The sequence below is a fragment of the Tamandua tetradactyla genome, chromosome 9, assembly GCF_023851605.1.
Source record: "Tamandua tetradactyla isolate mTamTet1 chromosome 9, mTamTet1.pri, whole genome shotgun sequence".
In the NCBI taxonomy this organism is placed as follows: domain Eukaryota; kingdom Metazoa; phylum Chordata; class Mammalia; order Pilosa; family Myrmecophagidae; genus Tamandua; species Tamandua tetradactyla.
Genome location: NC_135335.1, coordinates 4,363,797 through 4,379,747, shown reverse-complemented (window position 1 = coordinate 4,379,747; position 15,951 = coordinate 4,363,797). Strand labels below are relative to the sequence as shown.

At 44.8% G+C, this 15,951-nt stretch overlaps 1 protein-coding gene and 1 non-coding gene across 9 annotated transcripts in view; one reads left to right on the top strand and one right to left on the bottom strand.

The window, feature by feature from the left end:
- The first annotated feature begins 4,616 nt into the window (after positions 1–4,616).
- The window catches only part of PPFIA1 (PPFI scaffold protein A1), a 171,007-nt gene continuing 159,672 nt past the window's right edge, over positions 4,617–15,951 (top strand). For 7 of the 8 annotated variants that reach the window (XM_077115419.1, XM_077115411.1, XM_077115418.1 and 4 more), the window contains exons 1-2: positions 5,688–5,777; positions 7,131–7,397. In XM_077115419.1, coding sequence (XP_076971534.1) covers positions 7,131–7,397 — 267 coding nt within the window. In that variant the 5' untranslated portion in view covers positions 5,688–5,777. Of the gene's footprint in view, positions 4,844–5,687; positions 5,778–7,130; positions 7,398–15,951 lie in introns of those variants that run through there. The other variant, XM_077115412.1, reaches the window with a different exon arrangement.
- LOC143647551 (U6 spliceosomal RNA) lies at positions 9,728–9,833 on the bottom strand. Its single transcript, XR_013158163.1, has one exon. It is a non-coding gene; the product is annotated as a U6 spliceosomal RNA (small nuclear RNA).

Genomic DNA, 15,951 nt, shown 5'->3' with positions numbered 1-15,951 from the left:
GAAAGGTATTTTTATCTGCTTTATTAAAAATTTGTAGCTTAGAGTGACTATCTGGACACTGGAAAATGCCAGCAAATGTTTTTGGGTGGTATTCAAATAACGTAACATTGAAATTTATTAGCACTGTTAATGGAGACACAAAGAATCATGTGCTGAAATAGCCAATTTGAGGACTTGCTTTGTTTATTTCTTAGAACACCATTCATACATTGTATACTGTGTGTATAAATTCATTAATATTGACTTCATTTTCAAGAATGACTCTCTGTTCTAGAGTGCAGGCCCTTACTTAGAATAGGGCACAGTGAGGATGCCAGGTTAGATGGTAGCTGTTCTCTCCTAAGTGCATCCATCCTGGTTCTAGGAAATGTTGAACTTAACCTTGGACTCCACGTGCCAGCATTTCCTGCCTTTGCTTTCAACTTAACCAGTGAACCAGTAAATTCTCTGTGTTGATTGGCAGGTTTAATTCTCATAAAAGAATTAAAATACTTTCCCCCCTTTTCTGGAAATATCAAGGACAGTATCTTGCCTTGAGGTCACAAGATGGCTGCCCCAGCTCTGTTCCACATGCCTGAGGTTAGAGTCCCAGTAGGAAGAAAAGGGCAGAGGCTGTGGGGCTTTCTCCCCAGACTGGACTTTCTTTTATCAGGGAGGAAAATCCCAGAACACCCTGCACAGTTTTGCTTATGTTCACTCATCAGTGTAGGGACCCAGGTCCTCTCCCTGCCCATGGGTGGCAAGGGGGAAGGAGATCGTGATGTCTGGCTTGGACCAACCCTGGTTTGCTCTGGGGGTCTGGGCACATGGCCCCACCCCAAAGGCAGCTCTGGTGGCAGTAGGAATGGCTAATACAAGTGCTTCCAACTCACCCAACCCTCGCAGCAATCCTGCAAGGTGGTATTAGCCTTGCTTTACAAGTGAGGAATTGGAGGTTCAGAGAGGTCAAGCATCTTACCTAAGGATGCACAGCATTGGTAAAAAGACGCAGAACCAAGGTTCAAACCTGGCTTCCTGGTTCCGGAGTCCACACTTAACAACCTCGGTGAGGAAGGGACACATTTGAAGAGGGGAAGAGGGTCCAGAGCTGGGAGCCAGCTGGGAGGGAGCCGGTCCCCTCTCATTGTGCAGCCACTTGCACATTCCTTGGATGGATGGCATTTTTTTTATGTGGCTCCGTCTGATGAGCACGATAAAGCTGTCAAGAAAAGCAAGTGGCGGGAGGTTTACGATTTCCTTCAAACTATAATTGCACAGATGAATGAGGCAAACGCCTTTGTGCCAGTGCAGGAGGTGGCGAGAGCCCTCAGAGCTGGCGCATTCATTGAAACTGGCATTGTGCTGGGGCAATCCGTACGCCCCAGCCATCATAGGGGGCAGTACTTCGGTGGCCGGTCATTGATCTGGGGGTTTTGACCTCAGCTTGGGGTCCTGGAAAGGCCACTTCAGTGTAGCAGCAAGAACACAGGGGCTTTGGAGCCAGTGAGTCTTGGGTTCAATTGCTGCTTCCCCCTCTCCCAAATTATGAGCTACGAGGTGTTGGACGCATAATTTAGTCTGTGTTCTCATCCCTAGAGGATCTGGTGAAGTCATAAGGATAAACTACTCTGCAAACGTGATTTTCCCATGAGTTCACAGAGGTGTCCATGCTCCTGGGGACAGACACGCATTAACCGAGCTCAAGGCGGGCTCATTGATAGACCAATAATTCAATGAATTGGCTTATCTGCGGAGGATACCAGAATCCTCAGGCAGCTCCCCTGCTTGGTGGCCACTGAGAACTTCGTCTCCTCTTCTGCCACATTGGGAAAACAGGGGAACAGCAGTGTGGGGATGATTTTAATAATTAAATGAGATGAAAAAACAAAACATTAGCTCTCTTTCTTTCCCTTTCTCCTCTTTAAAGATCTCTCCTTTAGTGGGGTACATGTGGGAAACCAAACTCAGACCCTAAGGGATACTTTAGCCAAGCCAGGGAAGCCCAGGGCCCAAAGCTCCTGTCCTGGGGATTGGATTACACAGGCCACCCTGGGGCCCCCCTGGATAAAATGCTTTCTCTTTGCTTGACCCTTAAAGAGAACATTCTTTGATCACAACAACTTGGCACATGGACCAGAATTCAAGAGCGCTGGATGTCTAGTTGCTCCTGTCCCACCTTTGTCCCCAGCTCGTGGGGGGCCTGTGGGCCAATCAATCAGCAGCCACACCCCCACGGGCTCTTATGGCTGAGACCCTCCCACACTGTCAACAGGCCACTCATTAGAATTCTAGGTGGGCAGGGCCCACACCCTGACCTCTATGGGGGATCTCTTGCTTGGGGGTCCTGGTGGGGCTTCTGATTGACAACTAACCACATTATCTAAATTTCCATCCACCCCTGAGGGGGTTGGGATTCCAGGCTGTTGCTTCTGCGGCACAACCTGAGTCCTGGTAAGAGACTCTCTGGGACCACCCCTCTCCCCATATTTTCTTTTTTCAAGGCTTTAACAGAAAAACTGGGGTGAAAACATCATTTTCCATCTTTGTGGTTTTCCTGAGCCTTATCAGGATGACATGCAATCTAGGAGATGCTTTTCAGATCAATAACTCTGGTGTATAGTTTAGCTGGGTGGTATAGAAATAACTACATTTAAAAGTCATTTTAGCTTCCCAAAAGCAACTCTCCATATTTCGTTCTTGCCAAGATTTTATTAAAGTAACATTCATTTTTGTACTTACTGATAAAAATAAAGCACATTCTCAATAAAGTATCTGGAAAATACAGACTAACAGAAAGAAATGAAAACTACCCACAGTCCCACTCAAAGATAACCACTGCCAACATTCTTATGTATCTATTTCTAGGAAAAAATAATATTTGTTTGAATACAATAAAAGGCTTCCCTATGTAGACATATATACTTTTCTTTTAGAAACCTGAGACTTACATTTTAATTTCACTTTTCTAAAATATTTCATTTAATAAAATAGATTCATTGTTTTAAAATTTATCATATTATTTAATAACATTCTAGACTTTGAATATATAAATTTTACATAATATAAGCTTCATCTATACATACGTTCTTTTTCAAATTTGGGATCACACTGTAATTTGCTTTTTAAATTTTTTTCCCATTTAAAAAAATTAAGGTATAGCTTACATATTAGTGTATGTACACTATACACACAGATCACAAGCACAGTATACATTTTTTTGCCTGCCTTAGCTTCCTAAATTGTGAATGTCACAAAGCATTCTGTTAATTCCAGCTGCAGTGCAAGTCTCTTTCCCTTGGCCCTTTTTCTTCTTCCTGGTTTTGCGATTTGGGAAATGAACTGGATCAAAGTGAATGAAAACCGGTATTTCCATTTTCCTGGAGGTATACCAAGAGGGGTTTGTCCCTCTTCTGCTTGGAAAACTCACCCTTCCAGCTCCAGCTCAGATGTTGCCTCCTCCAGGAAGCCTCTGAGATGACAGCTGGTGGGTGGGTTCTTCCTTCCTCTAGGGTCCCAGCACACCAGCTCACATGCAGTTTATGGGACAGGCACTATTATAGTCTGTTTATTCGCCTTTTCCCCTCCCGGCTGTGGAGGAGGAGGTGGAGATGTCTAAGTAGAGCCCTGTCCCCAGACCTAGGCCACTCACGCGTGCTCGGCAAATGCTCACTGCAGGAACGGAGGGTCTGTCCTGTTGAATCACATTCTGGTGATTGTGCCTATTTCTTACAAGTCAGGTACTTTTTAATTTAATTTAGCTATTTTTAGGGAAAGGAGAAGGGAAGAAAAAGAGAAATAGAGAGGCTGAAAAAGAAAAAGAAAGGAATGAGAAAGGAGAAAGGAGGAAGAGAAGAAGGGGGAAGGAGGGAGGGTGATGTAGGTTGGACAGCACCACATTCTCCATCTGCCCCCCAAAATCTTCATCCAGGTGTAATTATGGGTTGGACGAATTAGGCCGGTACACCTAAGGAGAGCTAGAATGCCTGCAGGTGGTTTGAAGCTGTCTGTTCCCAGAAAAACATGTTTTAAATCTAATCCATTCCTGCGGGTGTGGACCCATTGCAAATAGAATCCTTTGATAAGGCTACACTTCAGTTAAGGTGTGTCCCACCTCATTCAAGACAGGACTTAATCCTTTCACTAGAGTCCTTTATAAACAGAATGAATACCAAGAAAGAAAAACAAAAAGCCTAGAAGAAGCTGAAAGCAAGGAGACCTTGAAGAGACCAGCAGATGCCACTGTGTCCTGCCACGTGGCAGAGGAGCCAAAGCTCACAGGCATATAGTCTTTGGGAAGAAAGCATCACCTTCATGGTGCCTTAATTTGGACATTTTCATGGTCCCAAACCATCAGGTAGTAAATTCCCATTGTCGAAGCTCACACATTTCATGGTGTCTGCAAAAACAACCTGAGAACCAGGGGTAAACTTCATATTTATGTGTAATCACTCAATACACACTTATCGAATGAAAGGAAAGATGGAGGGAAGGTGTGATACTGGACCCTGGGAGGTAAGAACGTCAGAAGCAGCACCTGTCTCAGCGAGCTCAGAGTCGGGAATCCCGAGAGAAGGGCTCTCTTCTCCCCACCCCACGCAGTCGGGGGGCGTGGCTGCCTTCCTACGGCCGGACAGTCGCCAGCGGTGACCGGCACTGGTGTCCTGACATTTGTTTCGCAAAGTTTGCGCTCCAGGAGTCAAACCCGGAGGGGCAGCGCCTGCTTTTATAGATCAAATCCATCTGCAAGAGCCAGCACAGGACCGTCACAGAGCACGCGTTCAAAAACACCTGCAGAAAGAAGGGTAAAAATGACCACCAGAGGCGAGGGCCGCCCCAGCCAGGCTCTCCACTAGTCCCGCGGCAGGTGGGTGTGAATCACTGCCCCACCGGGGAGACCGGACGCCGAGCCCCAGAGGGGCTGCCCTGGGCGGCCGGGCCCAGGGGCGGGAGCTGACCCGGGCGTGGCCGCCCCAAAGCCCGCATTCTCCCCGCGGCGCCACGCTGCGCCTCCGGGTCTCCCCAGGTAGGGCAGGTAGAGCCCGATCCAGGAGTGTCGCGTGGAAACCGCGTCCTTGTGAGCGCGGTAAGGGCAGGTTCGGAGGAGGCGGCGCTCGCAGGCTCCGACCCCGGCTCTGAGCAGTTCCTGGAGCCCGGGGTCGCTTCTCCACGGGGACCCCACCGCCGCCCGCGCCACCCAGGTGAGTGGAGGAGCGACCAGCGGGAAATGCCGGTGCGCAGCGGCCGCGCACAAAGGCCTCGGGTGTCCCGGAGGCTGGGTGGGGAGGACACATCGGCGGCCCCAAGGCCGAACACACGGCCCCGGAAGGCGAGCGGGAGCCCCGAGCCGCAAGCGCTGAGCCCGGAGCTCGGATCCCAGAGTCGTGTACGCACAGGGACCCTCACCTGGGCGGAGCTTGTAGGGGCGGGGCTGCTGTCGCGCCCAGCCAATCAACGCCCGGAAGACTCCGCCCGCCCCCTACCTGGGCAGGCGGCGCTTGCTCATTGGGTCGCCGGTGCCGCGAGCCCGCCCCCGGCGCCGACGCTCGCGCCGACGTGCCCGACGTCGGGCACGTTGACGCCGGTGACGCGCAGGCCGGGCCCGCTCCTCCTCCGCTCCGCCAGTGTCCGGCCGCCGGCCGGCCTTAGTGACTGGGGGCGGCGGGCCCGGGGCCGCGGGAGTCGGGCGGGCGGGCGGGCGCCGGCCGCGGGCTGCCTTCGTCGGCCCCTGAGCTCGCCGGGAGCGAGCAGCCGCCCGCAGCCGCCGCGGAGCCTCCTCGCCCGCTCCCGCCGGTGACAAGGTGAGGGACCCGGGAGACTGAGGTGGGCTGGGGGCGCAGCGGGCCGGGGTGGTCCCCGCGCGCCCCGGGCCCCGGCGCGGGCAGCCTTTCCGTCCGTGCCGCCGGGCTGCGCCGCCCTTCAGATGTCAGCCCCGGGGGAAGGGTCTGCGTCTCCGGGTGCGCACGGGGCTGGGGGCGAGGCCCGCGGCGCCGGGCCAGGGTGGGAGCGCCGCGGCGAGCGCCCGCGGGACCCCCGGGGGACGCGCCCACTCGCCCCGAGGGACCGGGCGCCGGAGCGACGCGCCGCCCTCTTCTCTGGCCGCAGAGACTCCGGGGGCGGCGACACGGTGGGCGTGAGGGGCGAAGACCTGTGGCTGCTGGAAGCCCCTACCCGGGAGGGCCCGCGTTGTGGGTGGCTCCTGCCACCCAGGGGCTGGGGAGGCTGCGGCACCTGACGCGGGAGGGGAAAGGAGCGCCAGGGGGTTGAGCGCCGTCGGGTGTGCTGTCTCTGACATCTCTCTTTTGGGGGTTCACGGTGGTGACCCGGGATCCAGTCCGGACACCTCAGGAGCAGCCACCCCCCCCACGCCCGGTGGTTATGTTTGAGACGCTTAATAGCCTCATAAACTCACCTTTCACTTTCCCTCGCTTCCTAGCGTCCAGGGCTATATCGACCTGCTATATTTCCATTGTGGAATTTTGTGCGTGTGTGTGTGCGCGCGCGCGCGTGTGCTGAAAACTTACGTAAGTTAGGTTGATTGACCAACCATTGTAGCCATTGAAAAACACCTCTCCCAGCCTTTCAGGAATCCACTTCCTTTCACTGTTCACCAAATCCAGCCCAAGACTTGAGGGAGCGCCGTCAGTCCTTCCCAGTAGCTGACTGCACACATTCCTGGGAAATGCCCGATGGATTTTGTACTTGTCAGTTTTACTGGCTGTCTATGCTCCTTCTGTGTTTTTCCTGCAAAAATGATCAGGTGGCATGTGTTTTGGCTTTCTCTCCCCCACCGGGAAATACAGACAAAACAAAAAACCAGCTAAGAAGCAGGCTTGTTTTCAACAACAACAACAAAAATAGCAGCTTTGCAAGCAGAATACCACAGGGTTGATTCTTTATGTGAAGAGTAGTTCTCTTCAGTCTCTACTCCTTCGCTGGGATATTGTCTGTGTCAGTGTCTTCATCTCATGCCACAGCATTTAGGATTTGCACATGCCTGTTTTCCCGGCTTATGGGGAAAGCCCAGCAATCACATCTGAGAATAATGAGATGGTCACTTCTCATCTGTTAGCTCCAGATACCTATAAGGGAGCAGATTTGGGGCAGTAATTGTTTTATGCATAATAACAGCCTTCTGGGTCTCTTCTTTCAAGATGATGTGTGAGGTGATGCCGACCATCAGTGAAGCCGAAGGCCCCCCCCCAGGAGGAGGTGGGAGCCATGGATCGGGTTCCCCTTCACAGCCAGATGCGGATTCCCATTTCGAACAGTTAATGGTCTCTATGCTGGAAGAGAGGGATCGCCTTCTAGACACACTGAGGGAGACGCAGGAGACGCTGGCTCTAACCCAGGGGAGATTGCATGAGGTCGGCCATGAGAGAGACTCCTTGCAGAGACAGCTCAATACTGCACTTCCACAGGTAGGGTGCTTTCAGTTTGCAACACTATAGGTTTTTCCCATTACTTGGTTTCCTTTTTTTAATGGTGGCACTGCTCATACATTCGATGTGTATTTTGTATAATTAACTACTCATGAAATGTTAGTTTCTGGTGATTGGAAGTCAGATGTAGAAAGTAAATTCCTGAGGATTAAACTTTTCAAGGAGAACAAACTCTGTTTTACTTTAAAGTTATGTAAAAATGCCTGTCATCCTGTTCTTGGTGCAACAGAAGAAACTGATTTGGGAAAGTGCTCTGAAGTTTTTGAGAAAGTGCTTGAAAAGTTTTTGAAAAGGACTGTGAAGCAGTCAAGCTTTGTGGTACTTTCAGGTCTCTTGAACTTTTTTTTGTTTTGTTTTGTTTTTGACAGAAGTGTATTTCCCATGGATTGTATCTTGTATATTTCAATTTCCTGTGAAAGTTAATAGGAAGATAGGATTAATTTCACAGAAAAATAATTGTTTTTACAGCCCACCTTTACTAAAACACCTGTGTTCTGTAAATCCTGCTTGTTTTGGAGGTGGAAGACTAGAGATTGATTCCTTAGTAATTTTTGTGTTGGCAGATGAGAATTCTAAAGCTTAAAGTCACGTGGAAGAGCTTACTCTTGAAGTACGTTACGTTTGAATCCGAGTTTCAAAGCCTTTTCTAGTGAAATTGAATGAGGATTTAATGATGGTATGGGGAGAAAGTTAAAACTAGAAAAGTGTACAGTGACTCACCCAGAGTGTAGTTGGAGCAGTGTGGGTTACTTAGGTGTTTCTGAGATATCTAAGTGCCGTTTTATTTAGCCAGAGAGTGTGCCTTCATGGTGCTTTAAGGTGAACCTGAATAAGCATACATCTATACTTTCATGATGAATCTGTAGTGGTAAATTAATAAATTAATAATTAGTAGCCTTAATGCGTTTCTTGGCTCTAGTCAGTTCTCTTGAAAAATTGATAAGCTAAACATTTGGATTTCCTTTTTAGCAACTAGTTTTTCATGTTAATGCTATATATTCCTTTTTTGTTGGATTGAAGAATCACTAAGTTTTTTTTTCTGGTTAGAATCTTCTAAATTGCCAGGTTTGTTTAGATAAGATTTTATTATCATATACCTAAAAGAGTTGGCCAAATTATCATGTTTTATTAGTATTTTATTGTATTTGAAACTCTTTTCAGTATTTTTTAATAATGGTATTTGTTTTCATGTGATGTGAGCTGCATATAGTGAAGTGTTTTTTTAAAGAATGTACACAAAGGACATAAAAGAGAGTGGGGGTGAGTCTCATGCGGCAGCAGCCCTCACTCTAGCCAGGTGAGAGGCAGTTGCTCAATCATGTGTCTCTAGCTGCTGCGCAGTGTTGTAGCCTGGAAATGCCTGGTTGAATGTATAATGTGATGATGGCAGTGGTTCCCATCACTACCTGAGCACGTGATTCCAGCATTTCAGCCACACAGGTAACCATGGAGTAAGCCTCTTTGTGGTCTCATCCCTTTACTGGAATTTGCCTCATTTTTTTTTGGCTAATAGTGTGGCCAGGTAGGTATATGAATAAAGAAAATGCATGTTTACTCCTGGCACATTATGTTGGCAAGTAACAGTACACTTAAAAAAAACTTAAGTATTATGTATACAGAAAAATAAACAAATTATCAGAGTACAACTCAGTGAATTTTTTACAAAACAGTATGTTACACCACTCTGTGTGATTCACCAAAATCAAGAAATAGAACATTACCAGCTTCTCAGAAGCCTTCTCCTACCCACCCTCAGTAAACATCCTCTAAGGATAACCACAGTTTTGACTTTTCACTGTTGATTACTTTTGTATATTCTTTTTTATAAAATATTTTTATTAAGAAAATCCACACACATGTATTCCTACCATATTATACAATCAGTGACTCACAATATCATCACATAGTTGTGTATTCTTCATGATCATTTTTAGAACATTTGCACCACTCCAGAAAGAGAAATAAAAAGAAGGAAAAAAAGAACTCATTCACCCCCTATTATTTGTTTTTTCTCCTTATTTTTTTTACTCATCTGTCCATACCCTGAATAAAAGGAGCATCATCAGACACAAGGTTTTCAAAATCATAGGGTTATGTTGTAAATGTTTTATCTTTATACAATCATCTTCAAAAATCAAGGCTACTAGAACACAGTTCAGCAGTTTCAGATACTTTCCTCTAGCCACTCCAATATACCATAAACTAGAAAGGGATGTGTATATAATGCATAAGAATAATTAACCTTTCAACTCTTTTTGAAATCTCTCAGCCACTGAGACTTCATTTTCTTTTTTCTTTTCTTTTTTTGAAAAAATATGGAATGCTTCACAAATTTGCATGTCATCCTTGTACAGGGGCCATGCTAATCTTCTCTGTATGGTTCCAATTTTAGTATATGTGCTGTGAAGCGGGCACTGAGAACTTCATTTTGTCTCATTTCTCACTTCCCCTTTTGGTCAAGAAGACTTTTTCAATCCTATGATGGGTCCCGGCTTATTTCCATGAGTCAGGTTCCACATTGCCAGGGAGATTTACACCCCTGGGAGTCATGTCCCACGTAGTGAGGAAGGCAGTAAGTTCACCAACTTGGCTTAGAGAGAGAGGCTACATCTGAGCAACAAAAGAGGTTCTCTGGAGGGTGACTCTTAGGCATAATTATCAGTAGGCTTAGTTTCTCCTTTGCCGAAGTAAGCTTCATAGGGGTGAGTCCCAAGATTGAGGGCTTAGCCTATTGAATTGATTATCCCCACTGCTTGTGAAAATATTAGGAATTCCCCAGATTGGGGTGTTGAATATTTCCTCCTTTCTCCCCAGTCCCTCAAGGGGACTCTGCAAATTCTATTTTATTCTCTGCCCAAATTACTCTGTGATATATTGGGGCATCACACTAACCTGGATAAACCAATACCATCTCATGCCCTGTTCAAGATTCCATGTAATTATAGTGTTCAAGTAAACTGACCATACAAGTTAAATTAAATAATGTGCTACCCAAAATATAAATTTTGCAGCGCATAAACATCTCTCCCTTTGTTTTGTATATTCACGACTGAATGAAATCAAACAATTTGTATTTTGTACCTTGATTCTTTTATTCAGCTTTATGTTTGTGAGGTTCCTCCATGTTGTTTCATGTACCTTTGTCCCTTCTCACTTGCTGTCTAGTAATCCAAAGTAGAAATATACTGTGATATATTCTTTCTATAGCTTGTGGACATTTGTTCTGTTTCCAGTTTTTAGAAATGCTGCCCTAAACATTCCTGCTTGATTTTTGATGCAAATATGTAAAGATTTCTGTTGGGAGTATATACGGGAGTGGGATTAAAGAGTGATAGGAAGGTATCACTAAAGTTTTGGTTGTACCGCTATGCACTACCACCAATAATATGTGAGAGATCCATTATTCATTTGCCTTTTGTAACAGGGTATCATCATTCTTTTAATTTTAGCTGTTCTGGTGGGTGTTGGGTGGTAGTGAGGTAGAGTTCTTCCACATGTGTTTATCAGCCATTTGATTATCTTCTTTTTTTAAGTTAATTTATTTATTAATTAAAAAAATAACAGCAAACAAACAAAAACATTAACATATGATCATTCCATTCTACATATATAATCAGTAATTCACAATACCATCATATAGTTGCATGTTCATCATTTCTTAGAACATTTGCATCAATTTAGAAAAAGAAATAAAATGAAAACAGAAAAAAAAAAGATTATACATACCATACCCCTTGCCCCTCGCTTTCATGATCACTAGCATTTCAAATTAAATTTATTTTAATGTTTGTTCCCCCTATTATTTATTTTTATTCCATATGTTCTACTCGTCTATTGACAAGGTAGATGAAAGGAGCATCAGACACAAGGTTTTCACACTCACAAAGTCACATTGTGAAAGCTGTATCCTTATTCAATCATCATCAAGAAACATAACTACTGAAACACAGCTCTACATTTTCAGGCAGTTCCCTCCAGCCTCTCCATTACATCTTGGATAACAAGGTGATATCTACTTAGTGCGTAGGAATAACCTCCAGGATAACCTCTTGACTCTGTTTGGAATCTCTCAGCCGTTGACACTTTGTCTCATTTGGCTGAGAAGGTCCTCTCAATCCCTTGATGCTGAGTCTCAGCTCATTCTAGGGTTTTTCTCAATCCCTTGATGCTGAGTCTTAGCGCATTCTAGGATTTCTATCCCAAATTGCCAGGAAGGTCCACACCCCTGGGAGTCATGTCCCACACAGACAGGGGGAGGGTGGTGAGATTGCTTATTGTGTTGGCTAGAGAGAGAGGCCACTTCTGAACAACAAAAGAGGCTCTCTCGGGGATGTCTCTTAGGCCTAATTTAAGTAGGCTTGACCTATCCTTTGTGGGGTTAAGTTTCATATGAACAAACCCCAAGACTAGGGGCTCAGCCTATAGCTTTGGTTGTCTACACTGCTTGTGAGAATATCAAGAATTCAACTTGGGGAAGTTGAATTTCTCCCCGTTCTCACCATTCCCTGAAGGGGGCTGTGCAAATACTTTTCCACTCACTGATCGAATCACTCTGGAATTCATCAGGGGATCACTCTGGACAAACCAACAAAATCTCATGTCCTACCCAAGATTCCAAGCACTTATGGTGTTCAATCAAGCCATCCACATAAGTTATATTAGGAAATGCACTAGTCAAAATATAAGTTTTGTACCAAATAAACATCTCTTGCCTCAGTCTCACACATAAGGTGAATTTTTAAAATATTAATTATCATCTGTTTTCAGCACCCTACAGCAATGACACTCCTCCATTCCTCCTCATCCACATTTAAAAAATTTATGCATTTAGTCACTCTCATTATGCACTCTAGACATTCCTAGATTATACCATCTCAATCTTTAACATTTATCTTTCTTTCTGATTTCATTTATGCCCCCAGCCCTCCTCCCTCTATCATTCTCACATGCAGCTTCATTCAGTGTTTTAACATAATTGTATTACAGTTAGGTAGTATTGTGCTGTCCATTTCTGAGTTTTTATATTCAGTTCTGTTGCACAATCTGTATCCCTTCAGCTCCTGTTACCCAATATCTTACCCTATTTCTATCTCCTGATGGTCTCTGTTACCAACGAAATATTCCAAGTTCGTTTGCTAATGTCAGTTCAAATCAGAGAGACCATACAGTATTTGTCCTTTTGTTTTTGGCAATCTCACTCAGCATAATGTTCTTAAGGTCCATCTGTGTTGTTGCATACTTCATAACTTTATTCTGTCTTACAGCTGCATAATATTCCATTGTATGTATATGCCACGGGTTTTTAGCTACCTGGCTGTTGATGGGCATTTTGACTGTTTCCATCTCTTGGTAACTGTAAATAATGCTGCTATAAACATTGGTGTGCAAATGTCTGTTTGTGTCCTTGCCCTCATGTCCGTTGAGTAGAGACAGCATATAGATGGGTCCTGTTTTTTAATCCATTCTGCCAGTCTCTGTCTTTTGATTGGGGAGTTTAATCCATTGACGTTGAGTGTTATTACTGCACAGGTAGTACTTTCTTCTACCATTTTGTCTTTTGAATTTTATATGTCATATCTAATTTTCTTTCTTTTTACCTTTACTCATTGTCTTCCTTTATACACTCTTCTCCACACCTCTCTCTAATGTCTTTTTCTGTCTGTCTCTAGTGCTTCCTTTAGTATTTCTTGCAGAGCTGGTCTCTTGGTCACAAAGTCTCTCAGTGTTTTTTTGTTTGAAAATGTTTTAATTTCTCCTTCATTTCTGAAGGACAATTTTGCAGGATATAGAATTCTTGGTTGGCAGTTTTTCTCTTTTAATAATATAAATATATCATCCTGCTGTCTTCTTGCCTCCATGGTTTCTGCTGAGAAATCTATGCATAGTCTTATTGGGCTTCTCTTGAATATGATGGATTGCTTTTCTCTTGCTACTTTCAAGATCCTTTCTTTCTCTTTGACCTCTGACATTCTGATTAGTAAATGTCTTGGAATACGTATGTTTGGATCTATTCTCTTTTTGGTACGCTGTACTTCTTGGATCTGTAATTTTAAGTCTTTCATAAGAATTGGAAAATTTTCAGTGATAATTTCCTCCATTAGTTTTTCTCCTCCTTTTCCCTTCTCTTCTCCTTCTGGGACACCCACAACACGTATATTCGTGCGCTTCATATTGTCCTTCAATTCCCTGAGTCCCTGCTCATATTTTTCCATTTTTTTCCCTATATTTTCTTTTTCTTGGCGGATTTCAGATGTTCCGGCCTCCAGTTCATTAATCCTATGTTCTGCTTCTCGAAATCTACCATTGTAGGTTTCCATTGTTTTTTTATCTCTTCTACAGTGCCTTTCATTCCCATAAGTTCTGTGATTTGCTTTTTCAGACTTTCAATTTCTTCTTTTTGTTCATTCCTTGCCTTCTTTATATCCTCCCTCAATTCATTGATTTGGTTTTTGATGAGGTTTTCCATGTCTGTTCATATATTCTGAATTAATTGTTTCAGCTCCTGTATGTCATTTGAATTGTTGGTTTGTTCCTTTGACTGGGCCATATCTTCAATTTTCCTGGTGTGATTTGTTTTTTTTTGCTGGCGTCTAGGCATTTAATTACCTTAATTAGTTTATTCTGGAGATTGCTTTCACTTCTTTTATCTAGGGTTTTCTTGCTGGATGAATTTGTTGTCTATCTGTTCTTTGACATTCCATTCAGCTTTATCTGGACCTCTAGCTTAGGTTTTGTTTAACAGAGGAGAATTTTTCAGTTCTTGTTTTCTTGTTTCTTGCCCTGCTTGTGTGGTGCCTTTCCCCCCCCACCCTTAGGAGGGTCTACTTAGATATTATAGACCCCAGCCAGATTTTCCCAGACCAAACTGACCTCCTATCAGGTGGAAAGAGTCACCTGCATTGGTTTTCCCTGAGGGTGAGACCCAGCAGGTTGGAAGACTTTCCTGTGAAGTCTCTGGGCTCTGTTTTTCTTATCTTGCCCAGTATGTGGTGCTTGTCTGACTGCAGGTCCCACCAGCATAAGATGATGCGGTACCTTTAACTTTGGCAGACTCTCCTTACTAGGGGTGTGGTGGATACGGAGGAGAGGTTGTCAGCTGGTTTTAGGCTTCAAATTACCAAGCTCTGGTGTCTGAATTCCTTGAGGGAGGGATTCCACCTGAGTTGGGCCTCATCCCTCCCCTGGGGAAGGCACAGGCTCTAGACAAGCCCTGAAAGGAACTTGTTTCTGCCTATGCCTGGGGCAGTTGCAGCCTGAGAATTCCTGCCGCTGAATCCAGAGGCAGTCAAGCCTTTGTAGACAGTCAACCACAAAAACCTCTGTTTCCTTTTTTTTCTTTTTCCATCAACCCTGCCCCCTTGGCGCTGGGGCAAAAATGAGCAACCTCAGCTTTGACCAGGTTCACCTGAACTGGGGGCCTATTTTTAGTAATCAGAATTTGTTAATTAATGCCACAATTGGTGTTTGATTGTGCTTAGCCCCTACTGCTGGTGAAGTCTCTTTCCTTTCCCCTCTGGGAAGCAGCCTGTGGGGGAGGGGTGCCGGCCGCCACGGCTTGGGAAACTCACGGTTCTGGGGGGGCTCGCAGCTGGTCCAGACTGGGGTACACTGTCCAGTCACTGACATGACTCCGGGAGCTGTTCTGTACTGTTTCTGGTTACTTAGTAGTTGTTCTGGAGGACAAACTAAAACGCGCACATTGCTAAGCCGCCATCTTGGCCGGGAACTGGTTATCTTCTTTGGTGAAATGACTGTGTAAGTCTTTTGCCCCCTTTTTGCTTGGGTTGTCTGTTTCTTATTGATTTGAAGTTCTTATATCTATTCTTGTATCTATTCTGCCATACATATATGTATGATAGACTTTTTTATTAGATTCTCTGCCTTTTCACTCTCAGTGGTATCTTTTTTTTGGGGGGGTGGGTACATGATTTGGGAATTGAACCTGGGTCTCCTGCCTGGAAGGTGAACATTCTACCACTGAAAAACCCATGCACCCTCTCAGGGCTATCTTCTGATAAATAGAAATGTAGTTCAATTTATCAGTCTTTTCTGTAATATTTAATGCTGTTGGTGTCTCGTTTAAGAAATCTGCTAGGCCAAGTTCAAGAAATTCTTCTATATTGTCTTGTAGAAACTTTATTGTTTTCTTTCACATTTAGACTGATCCATCTTAAATTGATTTTTGTTTATAGTATGAGATAGGATCAAGATATATATATCGCCAGTCAACCCAGAATGGTTTGTTATGCACTGTTGCATTACCTCTGTTACAAGGCAAGAGACTTTCTGGACATCCCTCTGCTCCACTGGCCTTTTTGCCATCCTTGTACAAACACTGTCTAAACTAAATGGATTTCTAGTCAGGTTTGTTGTTGTTGTTGTGTGTTTTTTTTTGGAATGGGTAGACTTCGGGAACTGAACCTGGTTTCTCTGGCATGGCAGATGAGAACTCTGTCACTGAGCCACCGTTGCACTGTCCTCTGGTTAGTTTTGATACCTTGTCGTTTAAGTTCTCTACGTTTGTTCTTTTTCA